The following is a 13,160-nucleotide window of genomic DNA, read 5'->3' as shown; positions in this document are numbered from 1 at the left end:
GGTTTGTTTCGTGTGTGCAGGAACTATAATATTACGGTGATGCTGAGAAATGAGGCAGTTTTTATTCAAATCCATTTGTTTTATTAAAAGATAGGTAGCGCAAAATGCAAGCCTGAAAGCGTGAAAACGCTGGATCATGGAGATCAGTTGTTGGAATGCATATTGAAGTTCAAGACCTGGCTCAGGCTGATGCGCTGGACAAAGAGAGCTGGGATGGAGCTCATGTGAGATAGTAGTGAGAAACAGGCTTGAACCAGTGAGTGTTGGTAGGAGCTCGAGAGCAGAGCAGCTAACGCTCCAACAAATTCAGTCTTCATTTTACCTTCAAGTCAAGAAGCGGTCCCGGATACGAATCCCAACATCAGTCATATTCGTTCCTGCGCTCGGTTCCTGCACAATCTACTCTTGCGTCGTTTCAATCGTCCAATCTGTCTGCTTCGTTCTGAACTATGCCAAAGCGTACCTACAGTAATACTTCGAAGTACTATCCTTCGAACGCCAATAATTTTGACTAAACCTAATTCTTAATTAAGGAAAATTACGGGTAAGTAGGTTTAGCTTCAATCTACTTACAAGTAGTAACATCAATCTACTTACTGGCGACAAATAAGGCTGAATCTCATTTAATAGATTAATTCCTCTCGGAGGTGTCTGCTCATGTATGGACAGGCACCGGTAAGAGGAGTGTGCTCGTGTCCGGAAGGAGAACATGTTGAAGACGGTGTGAGCGTGCCGACGTGCTACTGGAAGACAAACAACGCAGGCTATCACTGCCCATGGTCCGATCCGGAAAAGGAATTTCTCAAACTGAAGAACGATTGCCTTGTGCACGCCCCTGTTCCCAAGGACGGCTACGTAAACGACGCACGCACAAACGAGAACGACGCAGCCAACACTCACCCTGTGATTGCCATCACTGCAACCAGAGAGGGAGATATCACCGGCACAACGCACAAAGCGCCTTGGATGGACTACGCACTCACGCCGGCGAACCTTGAAAACGAGGTAACCTTCAGCTCGTTTGGTGTGTTTGACTTGGCGTTAACTGCGACGGACTACCGCTACCATTCCACATGCACGGGCTGCATTGCCATTGTTGACAACTACCCACCGACAGTGAAGGATCAGTGCGAGGCAAGCGACGCTCAAGCTAACCCGGTACTGTATTCTGTGTCCAATCTTGACGCAGCCATCGCGGAGGAAGCAAAGTTTGCGGCATTTCACAGCCCTGAGAATGTTTTCAACAACGGCGTATACGACCCGACCACGGGCTCAAACGAGCGCTGTGATGTCACCGTTGCTGCGCTACAGGACTTCTTGGCGGCATCTCCAACGGAGCTGAGATTGATCGACACCACACGCTTCGATACCGACTTCGTTGCCGATCTAGTGCAGGACATTCCGACCGCTAGTCCGTTCCTGTTATCAGAGCTAGAAATGAACGAGCTCAAGTGCACTCGGTGCTGCTTCAAGGTCCTTACGCTCCAAGAGCACTACTACGACTGCCATTGCGGCACAGCGCTCGAGCACACGGAGAAGAAGACAGCCACGTCGGACTCGTGTTCGTTTGGCCACTACTGCCTCCAGATGTCAACTGAGGATCTCGTCACGTCTGAGGCAAAAGTTACGGACCCGGTTAACCGCTAAAACAGCAACGATCATTGCCGGACTACCCACCCCAATCACCCCCTGGTACCAAGGACATTCATCGCAGCATTACGTGCACATCATTCGGTGGTGGGTGCTCGTACACGCCTACATTAGGCGATTTGTTCGAGCACTCGTCCAAGTGGGATGTGACGGTGGACAGATCCTATGACGTGGATAACTACCTGTTCTGGTGCTACTCGGTCGGTCTGGAGATCTGGAGCACATGGGACGACACTGCACCACTAACTTTCATGGAGGCCGAGACCGAGACCGAGATCGCGGTGTATGTGGAGGCGTGGACGCATTGTGGCCTGGTGTGTAATCGTCGTCGTTGACCTCCGCTTGGTTCGCTCTTCCAGTTTGCAGGTATACATTTACGCCTTGCGTATGCGTTCCAATGCTTTCTTCTTCAATGCAGTGTGCTGCAGTATCTGTTGCTGTGGGCTTTGGTAAAAACTAACAGCCAGCCAGGCACGGCCTTCAGTATTCATACATGCTACTGATGCGTATATTTTCACCATCACTTAATTGCTCTGGAGCGCCAACATCCCTGGCTACATGCTGGTACATCGTACATCGTTGGGCTCCGAGCTATGCACTATTGAAAAGAACTTGCGACTGCCAAAACTGAAGCAACACCATCTGAACCTACTTACATCTCGGCGAACAGCTGAAAAAGGCACGCGCGCTGAACACTGGGTCACTGGACTTACAACGCAGAACTCCACTTGCCTCAAATCTTGGTGTCTGCCGATTTTTGGCTGTTCGCTGAACTGCCTCACCCGTGCCGCCCTAGAACTCGCGAGCCAAGACTGAACTTTGCAACGACGTGTGGTCGAAGTTGGCTGTGTGGAAGGAGTTCAAACTCAGCGCGCGCTTGCGCACGGGCTCCTCATCATTGCAGTCGCGGTGCTGATACGTCGGCTGCTGCGTAGCTGAGAAGGGTCGATGGCCCAGTCCGTCGTTGTCGTCGCTGTTATTGTTGTCGGGCAGCGCGCTGCGGTTGATGGCCAGGGAGCACAGACTGCAGATTGTGAGCTTCATCTTGCCCACCACTGGAATGTCCGCGTTGATCGTCAGCTTACAGCGGCTGCAAATGACCTACAAACAATAGACACGACAGCACGCAACAGAGCCAAACCCCATAGCCATCGTTAATAAAAGCCCAACCCTGCGTAGACGCCCAGCAGACCCAGCACCAGCACCAACCGGACCAGAGTTGTCACCCCTGCGTCTCTCAACATGTCACTTGGACGTACCTCTCCACACTTCTGGCAGTTGTATCTCCTCTTGAACGTGCCGATGTCGTCCACGCACACGAAGCACGTCTTGACCTTGCCGGGTGCCATGAGCTGGCTGCGGCGCGCGAACGTCTGGTTGGCCACGCGCTTCATGTTGACGTACTTCTTGAGGTGCTCGAGGCTCATGAGCCGTTGGCGCAGGCCTTTGGCCGCCACCCACTGGGGTACATTCCCCTTGAGGTCCGTGTACACGGCCTGCACAATGTCCAGCGTCTTGCGGTCGCGCTTGCTCTCAATGAAGACAATTCCCGAGCGGTACATGCTGCCGCGCACGAAGCCGTGCGACTTCTCCATGTCCGGGCAGCTCTTGATCTTGACCGAGTGCAGGCAGCGCGCGAAGCCTTTGCGGCCGTCGGCCAGCGTGAAGCGGCGCTGGATCTCCAGGTAGCAGTAGTCCCGGTTGCGCACCAGGACGTAGGGCGAGCGCACGGCCGACCAGCGGATGCCGATGAACACGCAGCTCTCGTCGGGTCGGTAGGGCAGGATCTCGTAGAGCACTACCGAGTGCAGGATGTCGGGCGACAGCTTCTTCTCCAGCTGCATGTTGGGGTGCGCCATGTCCACGTCGTAGAGCTCCATGACCTCGTCCACGGCGGCCTCCACCTGGGTGATGCCCCGGAAGTAGAACACGCCCTTCTTGCCCTCGGACTTGACCTTGACCTTCTCCACGCGCACGCTCTCCATCTGCTCCGTGTACTCCCAGCGGAGTCCGTCGGCGAACTGGTCCGCGTCGCTGTCGCTCGAGCCTCCGGTGCTGCTGAAGGCCTCACCCGCCGAGAAACGAAGCAGCTCGTCGCACGCGCGGTTGGCCTCGTGCGTGATCTGCTCCTGGCGAGACGCCGACAGCGGCGGGCAGTGGAACTTCTTCCACTTGGGCTGCTTGGACTTCATCGCCACTACTTGCTGAACTATTGAGGAATGAGCGGGAGACCGCCTGCTGGTCAGATTTGGGCGAATACGTACTAGGGCTCGGTGAGGATTTGACCACATTTTTATATGGAAAGCTACATGTATTATTCGTTTGACTACGTACCAACAGAATGAACTGATCAACGCGAGGACCCACTGCAATTCGTCCACTTTAGTCCAGCAGAGGGACATACACGTTGTCCAGCTCGCTCGCAGCGTGCTTCTCACGAGTCATTCGCTGCTTCGCCACCACTAACGCCACGACGGCGACCATCGCACTGGCCACCAACAGTTCCATCGCGTTTGTCGAGGGCGAGGCTAGACTCTTCTGATTGTCCTCATCTTCGACACTCAGCGCCACCGCCATCATCTGTCCGGGGGCATTTCCTGGTTCGCACCGCTTCACTCCGCCCGTCGTAGTCGACTCCGCTACCGCAGCACAGGTGAGGGCTGTGCTGCAGTCGTGGCAGCATTCACCGCCCAGGGGCTTCATCTGCGTCGCCAAGGGCGAGGAGCTGCTCACTGTTGTGAACACGCTGCCGCTGCAGGCTTCAAACGGACCGGGGATACCCGTGGGGGATTCGCACTCTCCCAGCTCACACACCTCTGTACCAGGCTCTGCCAATCCCGGATCGTTGCAGTCCGTGATGGTGAACGTATGAGGGCACGGTTCTACCTTCGTCAAGCCCGAGTTGAAGAATGAGAAGGTGAAGTCGCACCGCACGGCCACATCCGTGTTTTGAGCCGTCTCGGGGTCGTGCGCCAACTCGAACGCAAGTTGTTTAGAGATCTGAATGCGACCAGAGGGGCTGGAAGGCCATGCCAGTGGCAGCTCCGTCTCCGTTACTTGGCTCAATGCCCCGCCCTCTGCCAGTTTTACGTAGCACTTGACATCGGTGTACTTGCCCTTGACGGTACTCGTATCGTGGATGGCGCCAGACTCACTGTCATACGCGAACGTCATCATTACAAAGTCGCTTCCTGGATAGGCACACTTGTGCGCCTCAACATCGGCCTGCGGACTTGGCGAGTTTTCAGTCCACATGCTTGTGAACGCTGCACAGGCATTGTGCGAGCTGTGGGGGTGCAGCACCACCTTGAAGCTGTCCTGATACGCCTGGCCACAGTGAGTCCACGCCTCCACGTACACGGTGCTCTCAGCCGTGGTGAACGTCAACGTCGCAGCGTCGCTCCATGTATGCCAGTTCTCCGTGTCGATCGAATATCGCCAGAACACGTAGTCGTCGACATCGTGTGTCGGAACAGTCGCACTCCACGACGATGAGTGGTGAAATAAGTCGCCTAGTGTTGACGTGAAAGAGCAGCCTTCGGCGAAGGTCGTGCACGTAATGCTGCTATGAATCGTCTTGCCGTCTGCTGCTGGGACAGGTGACGGTAGTCCAGCTATGACCTTTGTCGTCTCGTCAGCAGTGGTCGTCGTGATGCTAGCACTCGCTTTAACCAGCGACTCGCCCGTCATCTTTAGGCAGTGCTTGAAGGCGCATTTATCCGATGTCGCCAATTTCTTTTCAGTTTGTGCAAATTCTGTGCCAGCATTTGTAGTCGTAATAGTACTCCTGCAGCGTGAGCGACTTGGCGCAGCACCGTGTGCACTGCAGCGCATTCAGCTCGCTTTGGGAGTACATCGTAAGGGGGCTGCCTTTAGGACTCTTGTTTAGCAGATACTTCACAAAATCGTTGTCAAAGCACCTGTCGTCAACGGAGTCTAGGTTCGACACTGAGGTGGCGAAGAAGTCTTGAATCTCGGCTGAAACTGCATCATAGCGTACACTAGCCCCGGCGCCCGTATCGGAAGCGCCATTGTTGACGATGTTGCCGTCGCTGTAAAAGAAAGTAAACTTAGCCTCCTCAGCGATCGCTTCGGCAAGGAGGCTATCAGAATACAGCACAGGGGTGATCTGTGCGTCAGTCGTTGTGCATTTGGTAACAGCCGTTGGAGGGAAGGTATCGAGAATGGCTACGCATCCGGAGCACTTGGCGACGGCGCTGTAGTCGCTTGCGGTCATCAGTAGATCGAAGACGCCAAACGAAGTAAAAGTGATCTCGTTTTCGAGCGCAGTGGGGGTCAGAAAATAATCCTTCCACGTTGCTTTGCGAGTCACGCTGAGGGATCCGCCGTGTTTGGTTGCGGTAATGGCGATTACAGGGTCGTCTCTAGTCGCATCGTTCTTGTTATCGCGCTTGTCTGCCACGTAATTGTCCTCTGCTACCGGAGCGACAACCTTGCAGTCTTCTTCCAACTTCAAAAATGATTTATCCGGGTTCCACCACGGACACACGAACCCGGCATTATTAGCGTTCCAAAAGCACGAAGGTGCACAAACGCCATTTTCAAAGATCTGGCCATCCAGACACGTGCACTCTCCGTTGACGATACTGCGGCCGCCCGAGCATGTACAGACACCACCAACGACACTCGACCCTGCCGGACACGCGGTGCACACACCGCCGACGAAGCCCTGTCCTGCGGCGGAGCACTGGCAAATTTCATTTACAAGGCTGGCTCCGGCCGGACACGTGCACACGTTGTTGGAGAGAGTTTGGCCTAGAGCACACTGGCAGGCTCCTCCCACGAACGTCGATGTCGACGGGACATGTGCACACTCCGTTGACGATATTGCGGCCGCCCGAGCATGTGCAGACACCACCAACGACACTTCGACCCTGCCGGACACGCGGTGCACACACCGCCGACGAAGCCCTGTCCTGCGGCGGAGCACTGGCAAATTTCATTTACAAGGCTGGCTCCGGCCGGACACGTGCACACGTTGTTGGAGAGAGTTTGGCCTAGAGCACACTGGCAGGCTCCTCCCACGAACGTCGATGTCGACGGGCATGTGCACACTCCGTTGACGATATTGCGGCCGCCCGAGCATGTGCAGACACCACCAACGACATTCGACCCTGCCGGACACGCGGTGCACACACCGCCGACGAAGCCCTGTCCTGCGGCGGAGCACTGGCAAATTTCATTTACAAGGCTGGCTCCGGCCGGACACGTGCACACGTTGTTGGAGAGAGTTTGGCCTAGAGCACACTGGCAGGCTCCTCCCACGAACGTCGACGTCGACGGACATGTGCACACTCCGTTGACGATACTGCGGCCGCCCGAGCATGTACAGACACCACCAACGACACTCGACCCTGCCGGACACGCGGTGCACACACCGCCGACGAAGCCCTGTCCTGCGGCGGAGCACTGGCAAATTTCATTTACAAGGCTGGCTCCGGCCGGACACGTGCACACGTTGTTGGAGAGAGTTTGGCCTAGAGCACACTGGCAGGCTCCTCCCACGAACGTCGACGTCGACGGGACATGTGCACTACTCCGTTGACGATACTGCGGCCGCCCGAGCATGTACAGACACCACCAACGACACTCGACCCTGCCGGACACGCGGTGCACACACCGCCGACGAAGCCCTGTCCTGCGGCGGAGCACTGGCAAATTTCATTTACAAGGCTGGCTCCGGCCGGACACGTGCACACGTTGTTGGAGAGAGTTTGGCCTAGAGCACACTGGCAGGCTCCTCCCACGAACGTCGACTGTCGACGGACATGTGCACACTCCGTTGACGATACTGCGGCCGCCCGAGCATGTACAGACACCACCAACGACACTTGACCCTGCCGGACACGCGGTGCACACACCGCCGACGAAGCCCTGTCCTGCGGCGGAGCACTGGCAAATTTCATTTACAAGGCTGGCTCCGGCCGGACACGTGCACACGTTGTTGGAGAGAGTTTGGCCTAGAGCACACTGGCAGGCTCCTCCCACGAACGTCGACTGTCGACGGACATGTGCACACTCCGTTGACGATACTGCGGCCGCCCGAGCATGTACAGACACCACCAACGACACTCGACCCTGCCGGACACGCGGTGCACACACCGCCGACGAAGCCCTGTCCTGCGGCGGAGCACTGGCAAATTTCATTTACAAGGCTGGCTCCGGCCGGACACGTGCACACGTTGTTGGAGAGAGTTTGGCCTAGAGCACACTGGCAGGCTCCTCCCACGAACGTCGACGTCGACGGACATGTGCACACTCCGTTGACGATACTGCGGCCGCCCGAGCATGTACAGACACCACTAACGACACTCGACCCTGCCGGACACGCGGTGCACACACCGCCGACGAAGCCCTGTCCTGCGGCGGAGCACTGGCAAATTCCATTCAATAAGCTGGTCCCAATTGGACACGTGCACTCTCCGTTGACGATTCTGCGGCCACCTGAGCACGTGCACACCCCATTAACGACGGTCGACCCCTGAGGACATGATGTGCAAACTTTGTTCAGAAGGCCTTTGCCAGATCCACAGGTGCACGTTGTGCCTGTATCGGTGGTAGATATGTCGGGGCACTTGCATTTGCAGGTACCTGAGTTCCCTTCATGAAAGGAGACGGAATTTGCTGGAACAGGGCAATCGATCGAGTCTCTGAGAGACGATGGTATGACCGACACGATGTTTGTCAAAGATGAAACCACCACGTCTGTCGACAGTACGGCGCAACTGAGAGTAGGACACACACGGACCGCCACAGCACCAGGTACGGTGGGGGTAGTTGTTCCTAGCATAAACTCGATTCGAGGAGGTGCAGAGACCGCAGTGGGTGTCCCGTAAGCGCCAACGGCAGACGAACAATCCAAGTACGTGTACTCAACCGCATGCAGGTTCGCGTTCGAGATTGCCCAACTCGATATGTCCCAGACCTTCACGTATTCAACCAGGGAAAGGCACTTGGATATCGTGATTTGCAGCGTGTACTGGTTGTTCACGACACAGCTTACGGTAGGAGTGGTGACGAGACTCATGAGCTCGTTTGCCGCCCCCTGAAGACCGGCGCTCGTGCCGTTTGAAGAGCCATCGACCAATGCAGCATCCGTTTGAGAAATCACCCGGTATTGCAGAAATCCGTCGGCCCAGATATCCCCTGGAAGGTACTCGGTACTTGGTTCGGTGGCAGCAGCCACCGTGAACACGATGGCGAGAAGCGTAGCAGCCCAAAGCATTGAGAAGCTGGTTACCAAGCGAGATGCACTCGTGAACCCAAGTGGTGAACTGATGATACAACTGGGTCGCTAGCCACGCTCAAAAGAAAAAGTGAAGCAATGAGTGCAAGCTCTCGCAGCCAAATCTTTGTTGGCCATTGACCGCCGATGGCTTTACGAAAGCGCGACTTCTTGAAGAGTCGCTCGCGAGCTGAAAGACTCGTCGTCAAAGATAGGAAACTGCTGACACGTGAAAACTCATTTGGTGTTTTACTCGGATCGCGACGTGGTGCTTTTCAACACAATTTGATGTGTACCCTCCCAGAAAAGCTTCTCGGTAGGCTCCAGTACTTGTGTGGTTACTGCTTCTGTAGGACAGTAACAAAAACTCAAATAAAAGGCCACTTAGAACTGAACTGAAGCCCTCCCACGAAATCAACCAAAGTTATCGAATTCTCAACAACAAAAAAGGAGTATGAATACCAGTTGCATTTTCCACGTAGCATGCAACTGCAAGTAATTTAATTGGTAATTTATTACGCAAAATGCCCGCCTTGGTTTCAAGTTCCCGTCGCTGATGCTTACCTTAGCCGGCGTGGAAAGAGCTAACGAACGATGATGCCGCCTGCGAGTTTGCGGAGCGTGTTCGCTACCGGTGGTTATGTACTACCATGAATGTTGCAAGGAGTTGCTGCCAGCAACTTGCTGGACAATGTTCTGAACCAGATTGTTGCTGTGTCTTCGGACAGCGTTGGGATCACCAACTTCGTGGAGGATGCTACGGAGCTTGAAATGACGTGGCCTAGGACATTGCTGCTACTGTTGAGAACCACGCTAAACATATCGGGCCCGCTCAACATCGTGAGCGTGATTAAATGCAATCTAGGCGCTTCGATTTTGTCCCCGTTCATCTCGAAAACGACTTTGCCATCGACAGTCCCCGATGTTCGTACATATATTAGTACTTGAACAATACACAGTAGTGTTTTTATCTAAGCACGCATGAGGCTCAATGCCTGCGTCATTATTCTCCTTGCTAACGTGTCTCGCATGTACTCCGCTTGGCTGGACGCCGTTGCCAATGGCAACTTGCCACGCCCTCTTGCTCGCGTATAAATGCTGGGCTCAATGCGACTTTCTAGTATTAGCAAGTACTATACTATTACTAGTAGTACTAGCGTACTATTACCGCCCAATCTTGAAATCCCAAGAGAGATTCCTGAGCCATGGAGACGCTCCGCGGCGTATTCCCCACGGTGCCGACCGAGGCACTTCTGCGCGTGGTAAGATCTTAGTTGCATGCTGCATATCCAGAGCGGTGGTGGCTTGTGCTCACTTCGTTTCATTTCGCTCGCAGCTGGAGATCTGCGACCAGAGCGTGGCGGTGGCCTCTGCGTGGCTGCTGGAGAACGACTGGCAAGATCTCATGCTCGAAGACGAAGAAGCTGCAGCTCCTGCTGCAAATATCGCACCAAGTGCTGCAAATATCACACCAAGTGCTGCAAACGTTACGATAGCACGAGATGCAGACACTCTAGTCCAGCAGAACAGGGTGGCGTCCACGGAAGTTCGTGTTGCAGACAGGAGCAATCAGGATCAACGTGTCACAAACACTCTTCCTCCCCACTTGACTCGTGGGTCTACTGGACTCTTCGGATTCGAAGCGGAATTTGACAGTGAAGACGAGGACGAAGCTGCTGGCATTGAAGAGGGGGATGAAGAGGAAGACGAAGAGGAAGACGAGGACGACGTGTACTACGATTCGGGGGATGAATTGGGGTTCAGAGTTGGTGGAGTGCCTCCTATGACCAAGAGAGCCAAGGTCTTCAAGTCGGAAGGGAAAACTGGCGATAACGAGTTTTGGGTCGCGTTCGATGACCAAGTGATGACCAAGAGCATGATTGGTAGGTCTCTCCTATTCTCTTGTTATTTTTTGTGAAGATTCGAGATGAGGGCTAACCGCATTGAACTGGTTTTGCGGTGGATAGACCTTCTGAATACGACGTTGACCAAGTTGGCGCATAGTAAAGTGGTGCTACTGAGTCAGCCAGTGAAGGAGGTTGAGGAGGTATGGCTTCATCACCTGGATCTGTGAACAATCTCAAGTTGATGGGCTGGTCTGATTAGTAAGTTGGTGTATTGGATGTTTAGAAGGACGCTATCATGAAACTGCGATCGGTGATTGCTGTGCGTGATATTGCGGATGAAGGGGTTGTTGAAGGAGGTATGCAGCCACCTCGAGACGCAAGTAATCGCAGAGGAATTGCGCTGGCGTGTCTGTTAAACGGAAGCACCCCCTGTGCTACTCCTGATATTGAGGAGACGAGGAAATCGTTGGGCTCTTCTGAATCATCAGCGATTTTTACATCAGATGTGTCTACCGGGCAGAAGAGAAAGCGAACGGTGACAGCGGACACTCCTACTCGAGGCTTCTTTGTACGTATGAACTTTCATGAACGAGTATGCTACTGCGGGGAGCATCTAACGATGTCATTGATTCTGTGCAAGGCTCACTTTTTTCCCATCAAGGAACTGGATATGGTCTGGCGTACAGTAATGCATGCACACCTTTTCAAAGGCCGCTTCGGAGATACAATCGAGTTTCACACGGCTTCCGGCGGAGCGTACGTGATCTCTACGAAAATTCTTGATTGCTTTAGAAATCTTATCATTAATGCTTTACTGCGTGTGAAGATTTACCAAGCGAGACTTTGACGAGTTGATGCACGTCCAAAGTTCGGCATTGTCATCCCGCGCAGCTTCATTGGGCTTCTCACCCCTGGCAACCCTTAAATGCTGCTTAATTCTTCCCTGTTTGGCCAATGAGGAAGAGATGCTTCGTGTTGGCAGAAATATCCACAGCGTGTTAAAAGTTCAAGGAAACGTATACTACCAAGCCATTGATCGCTCGCAAATATCAAGCAGCGGGGGCCCACGTTTGGATTTGCCGAATGACGATGGCAAGCTGACGGAGGAGCGCTTTCGCCAATTTTCTCGGTATCGTGTCAGGGTGGAGGTAGGTACAGTACTTAGGTTGTTGTTTGCTCTTGTAACTGAGGCGTGTGTTGGTTTTCCGTTGTAGACGGACGATAGTGAAAATCCCAAGCCAGCCAATGTCGGCGTGGATCCTTACTTGTCGTACCAGCAGAATCGTACGCCAAACTACAGGCTCGACATACTTGAGGCTGATAAGTGGAGTTGTCGACTGACAAGCTAGAGGAAGTGAGTGAACTCGAAGCAGTGGGGTTTCATGTAGTAAGTGCTCTTTGTTAACATGTTCTTGAGCTATCATTACCTCGTTCAGTCTTCATTTCCTGGGTAAGAATCTGCTGCAGCTTTCCCAGCGCTTCAGCCGATGTGGGGCGGCCGTTCGGGTCGACAGAAACGCAGGCTAAACCCAAGTCTTTCATCGACTGAGAGCTCGTCTGGGTGAACTGGACAGTGAGCTTGCCTAGCATCACCTGCTGAAGGATAACTGCGTCGGGCATTTTCCGTTCAGAGTTGCTCGAGTCTTTTGCGTTCGAATACGGCAGCGAATGTGAATCAAGCTCGGAGAGGACAACACCGAAGGAGAACATGTCAGCTTTGTCGTCGTACTTCTCGCCAAGCATGACCTCGGGTGCCATCCAGAGCGATGTGCCCACTCCAGCTGTCATGGTTTGGTCGACTCGTTCTCGAGAAATACCAAAGTCCGTCAATTTGGCATCCATTTCCTCACTTAGTAGGATATTCCTCGATTTCAGGTCGCGATGAATCACCGGCAGCTCCAGCGAATGCATGTACGTAAGCGCATGAGCGATGTGCAGGGCAACGTTGACTTTGTCTTTGTCAAACCCTTTAGGACGCTGGTCCTTTTCAAAGCGGCTCAAAAGTGCTCGCAAATCTCCGCCCGCCATATACTCGGAGACAACACAGAGATCTGCCAGTGAATCCCAAGCCACTCCGATAAACTTGGTGATGCGAGGGTGTTCCATCGTTGCCATCATTTTTACTTCCGACAAGAAGTCGTTCACATGACTGATGCTTTTTCGAGTTTCGGGCAACAGCATCTTCACTGCGACAACCTGGTCGTTGAAAGAGCCTAGATACACCTCGCCAAACCCACCTCGACTGATGCGCTCGTTAATGACCACCTTCTCACGCGGCAGTCGAGCAGCGACGATAGTTTCATCGTTCCACATGCCTACAATTGTCCCAGCCAATTCGCTCGCTCGATCTTGAGAATCAGTTGGGTCTGTGACCGAGTGCGCTTGCGCTGTTGATGATTTGAGCGACGCATGACCTC

General features: G+C 53.9%; 5 protein-coding genes across 5 annotated transcripts; 2 read left to right on the top strand and 3 right to left on the bottom strand.

The window, feature by feature from the left end:
* Positions 1-657: 657 nt before the first annotated feature.
* On the top strand, positions 658-1,647 carry KRP23_10940 (uncharacterized protein; the record flags this gene model as incomplete). The annotated part of the gene is made up of 1 exon (XM_067881438.1): positions 658-1,647. The coding sequence occupies one exon, from the start codon at positions 658-660 to the stop codon at positions 1,645-1,647; it is 990 nt and encodes a 329-aa protein (XP_067740748.1).
* Positions 1,648-2,442: 795 nt separating this feature from the next.
* KRP23_10939 (uncharacterized protein) lies at positions 2,443-3,842 on the bottom strand (the record flags this gene model as incomplete). Its single annotated transcript, XM_067881436.1, has 2 exons — positions 2,443-2,751; positions 2,910-3,842. The coding sequence occupies 2 exons, from the start codon at positions 3,840-3,842 to the stop codon at positions 2,443-2,445; spliced, it is 1,242 nt and encodes a 413-aa protein (XP_067740747.1).
* A 190-nt stretch (positions 3,843-4,032) lies between these two features.
* On the bottom strand, positions 4,033-5,340 carry KRP23_10938 (uncharacterized protein; the record flags this gene model as incomplete). The annotated part of the gene is made up of 1 exon (XM_067881435.1): positions 4,033-5,340. One exon carries the CDS (start codon positions 5,338-5,340, stop codon positions 4,033-4,035), a length of 1,308 nt encoding a protein of 435 aa, XP_067740746.1.
* Positions 5,341-5,389: 49 nt separating this feature from the next.
* KRP23_10937 (uncharacterized protein) lies at positions 5,390-6,171 on the bottom strand (the record flags this gene model as incomplete). Its single annotated transcript, XM_067881434.1, has 2 exons — positions 5,390-6,087; positions 6,165-6,171. 2 exons carry the CDS (start codon positions 6,169-6,171, stop codon positions 5,390-5,392), a joined length of 705 nt encoding a protein of 234 aa, XP_067740745.1.
* A 3,930-nt stretch (positions 6,172-10,101) lies between these two features.
* KRP23_10936 (uncharacterized protein) lies at positions 10,102-12,092 on the top strand (the record flags this gene model as incomplete). The annotated part of the gene is made up of 7 exons (XM_067881433.1): positions 10,102-10,158; positions 10,233-10,779; positions 10,864-10,943; positions 11,027-11,311; positions 11,384-11,499; positions 11,570-11,891; positions 11,958-12,092. 7 exons carry the CDS (start codon positions 10,102-10,104, stop codon positions 12,090-12,092), a joined length of 1,542 nt encoding a protein of 513 aa, XP_067740744.1.
* Between the last annotated feature and the right edge of the window lie 1,068 nt (positions 12,093-13,160).

This window comes from Phytophthora ramorum (assembly GCF_020800215.1).
Source record: "Phytophthora ramorum isolate Pr-102 chromosome Unknown Phyram_PR-102_s0011, whole genome shotgun sequence".
Classification (NCBI taxonomy): domain Eukaryota; phylum Oomycota; class Peronosporomycetes; order Peronosporales; family Peronosporaceae; genus Phytophthora; species Phytophthora ramorum.
Note: the sequence above shows the minus strand (reverse complement) of the source record. Positions and strands in the feature narration are given on the sequence as shown.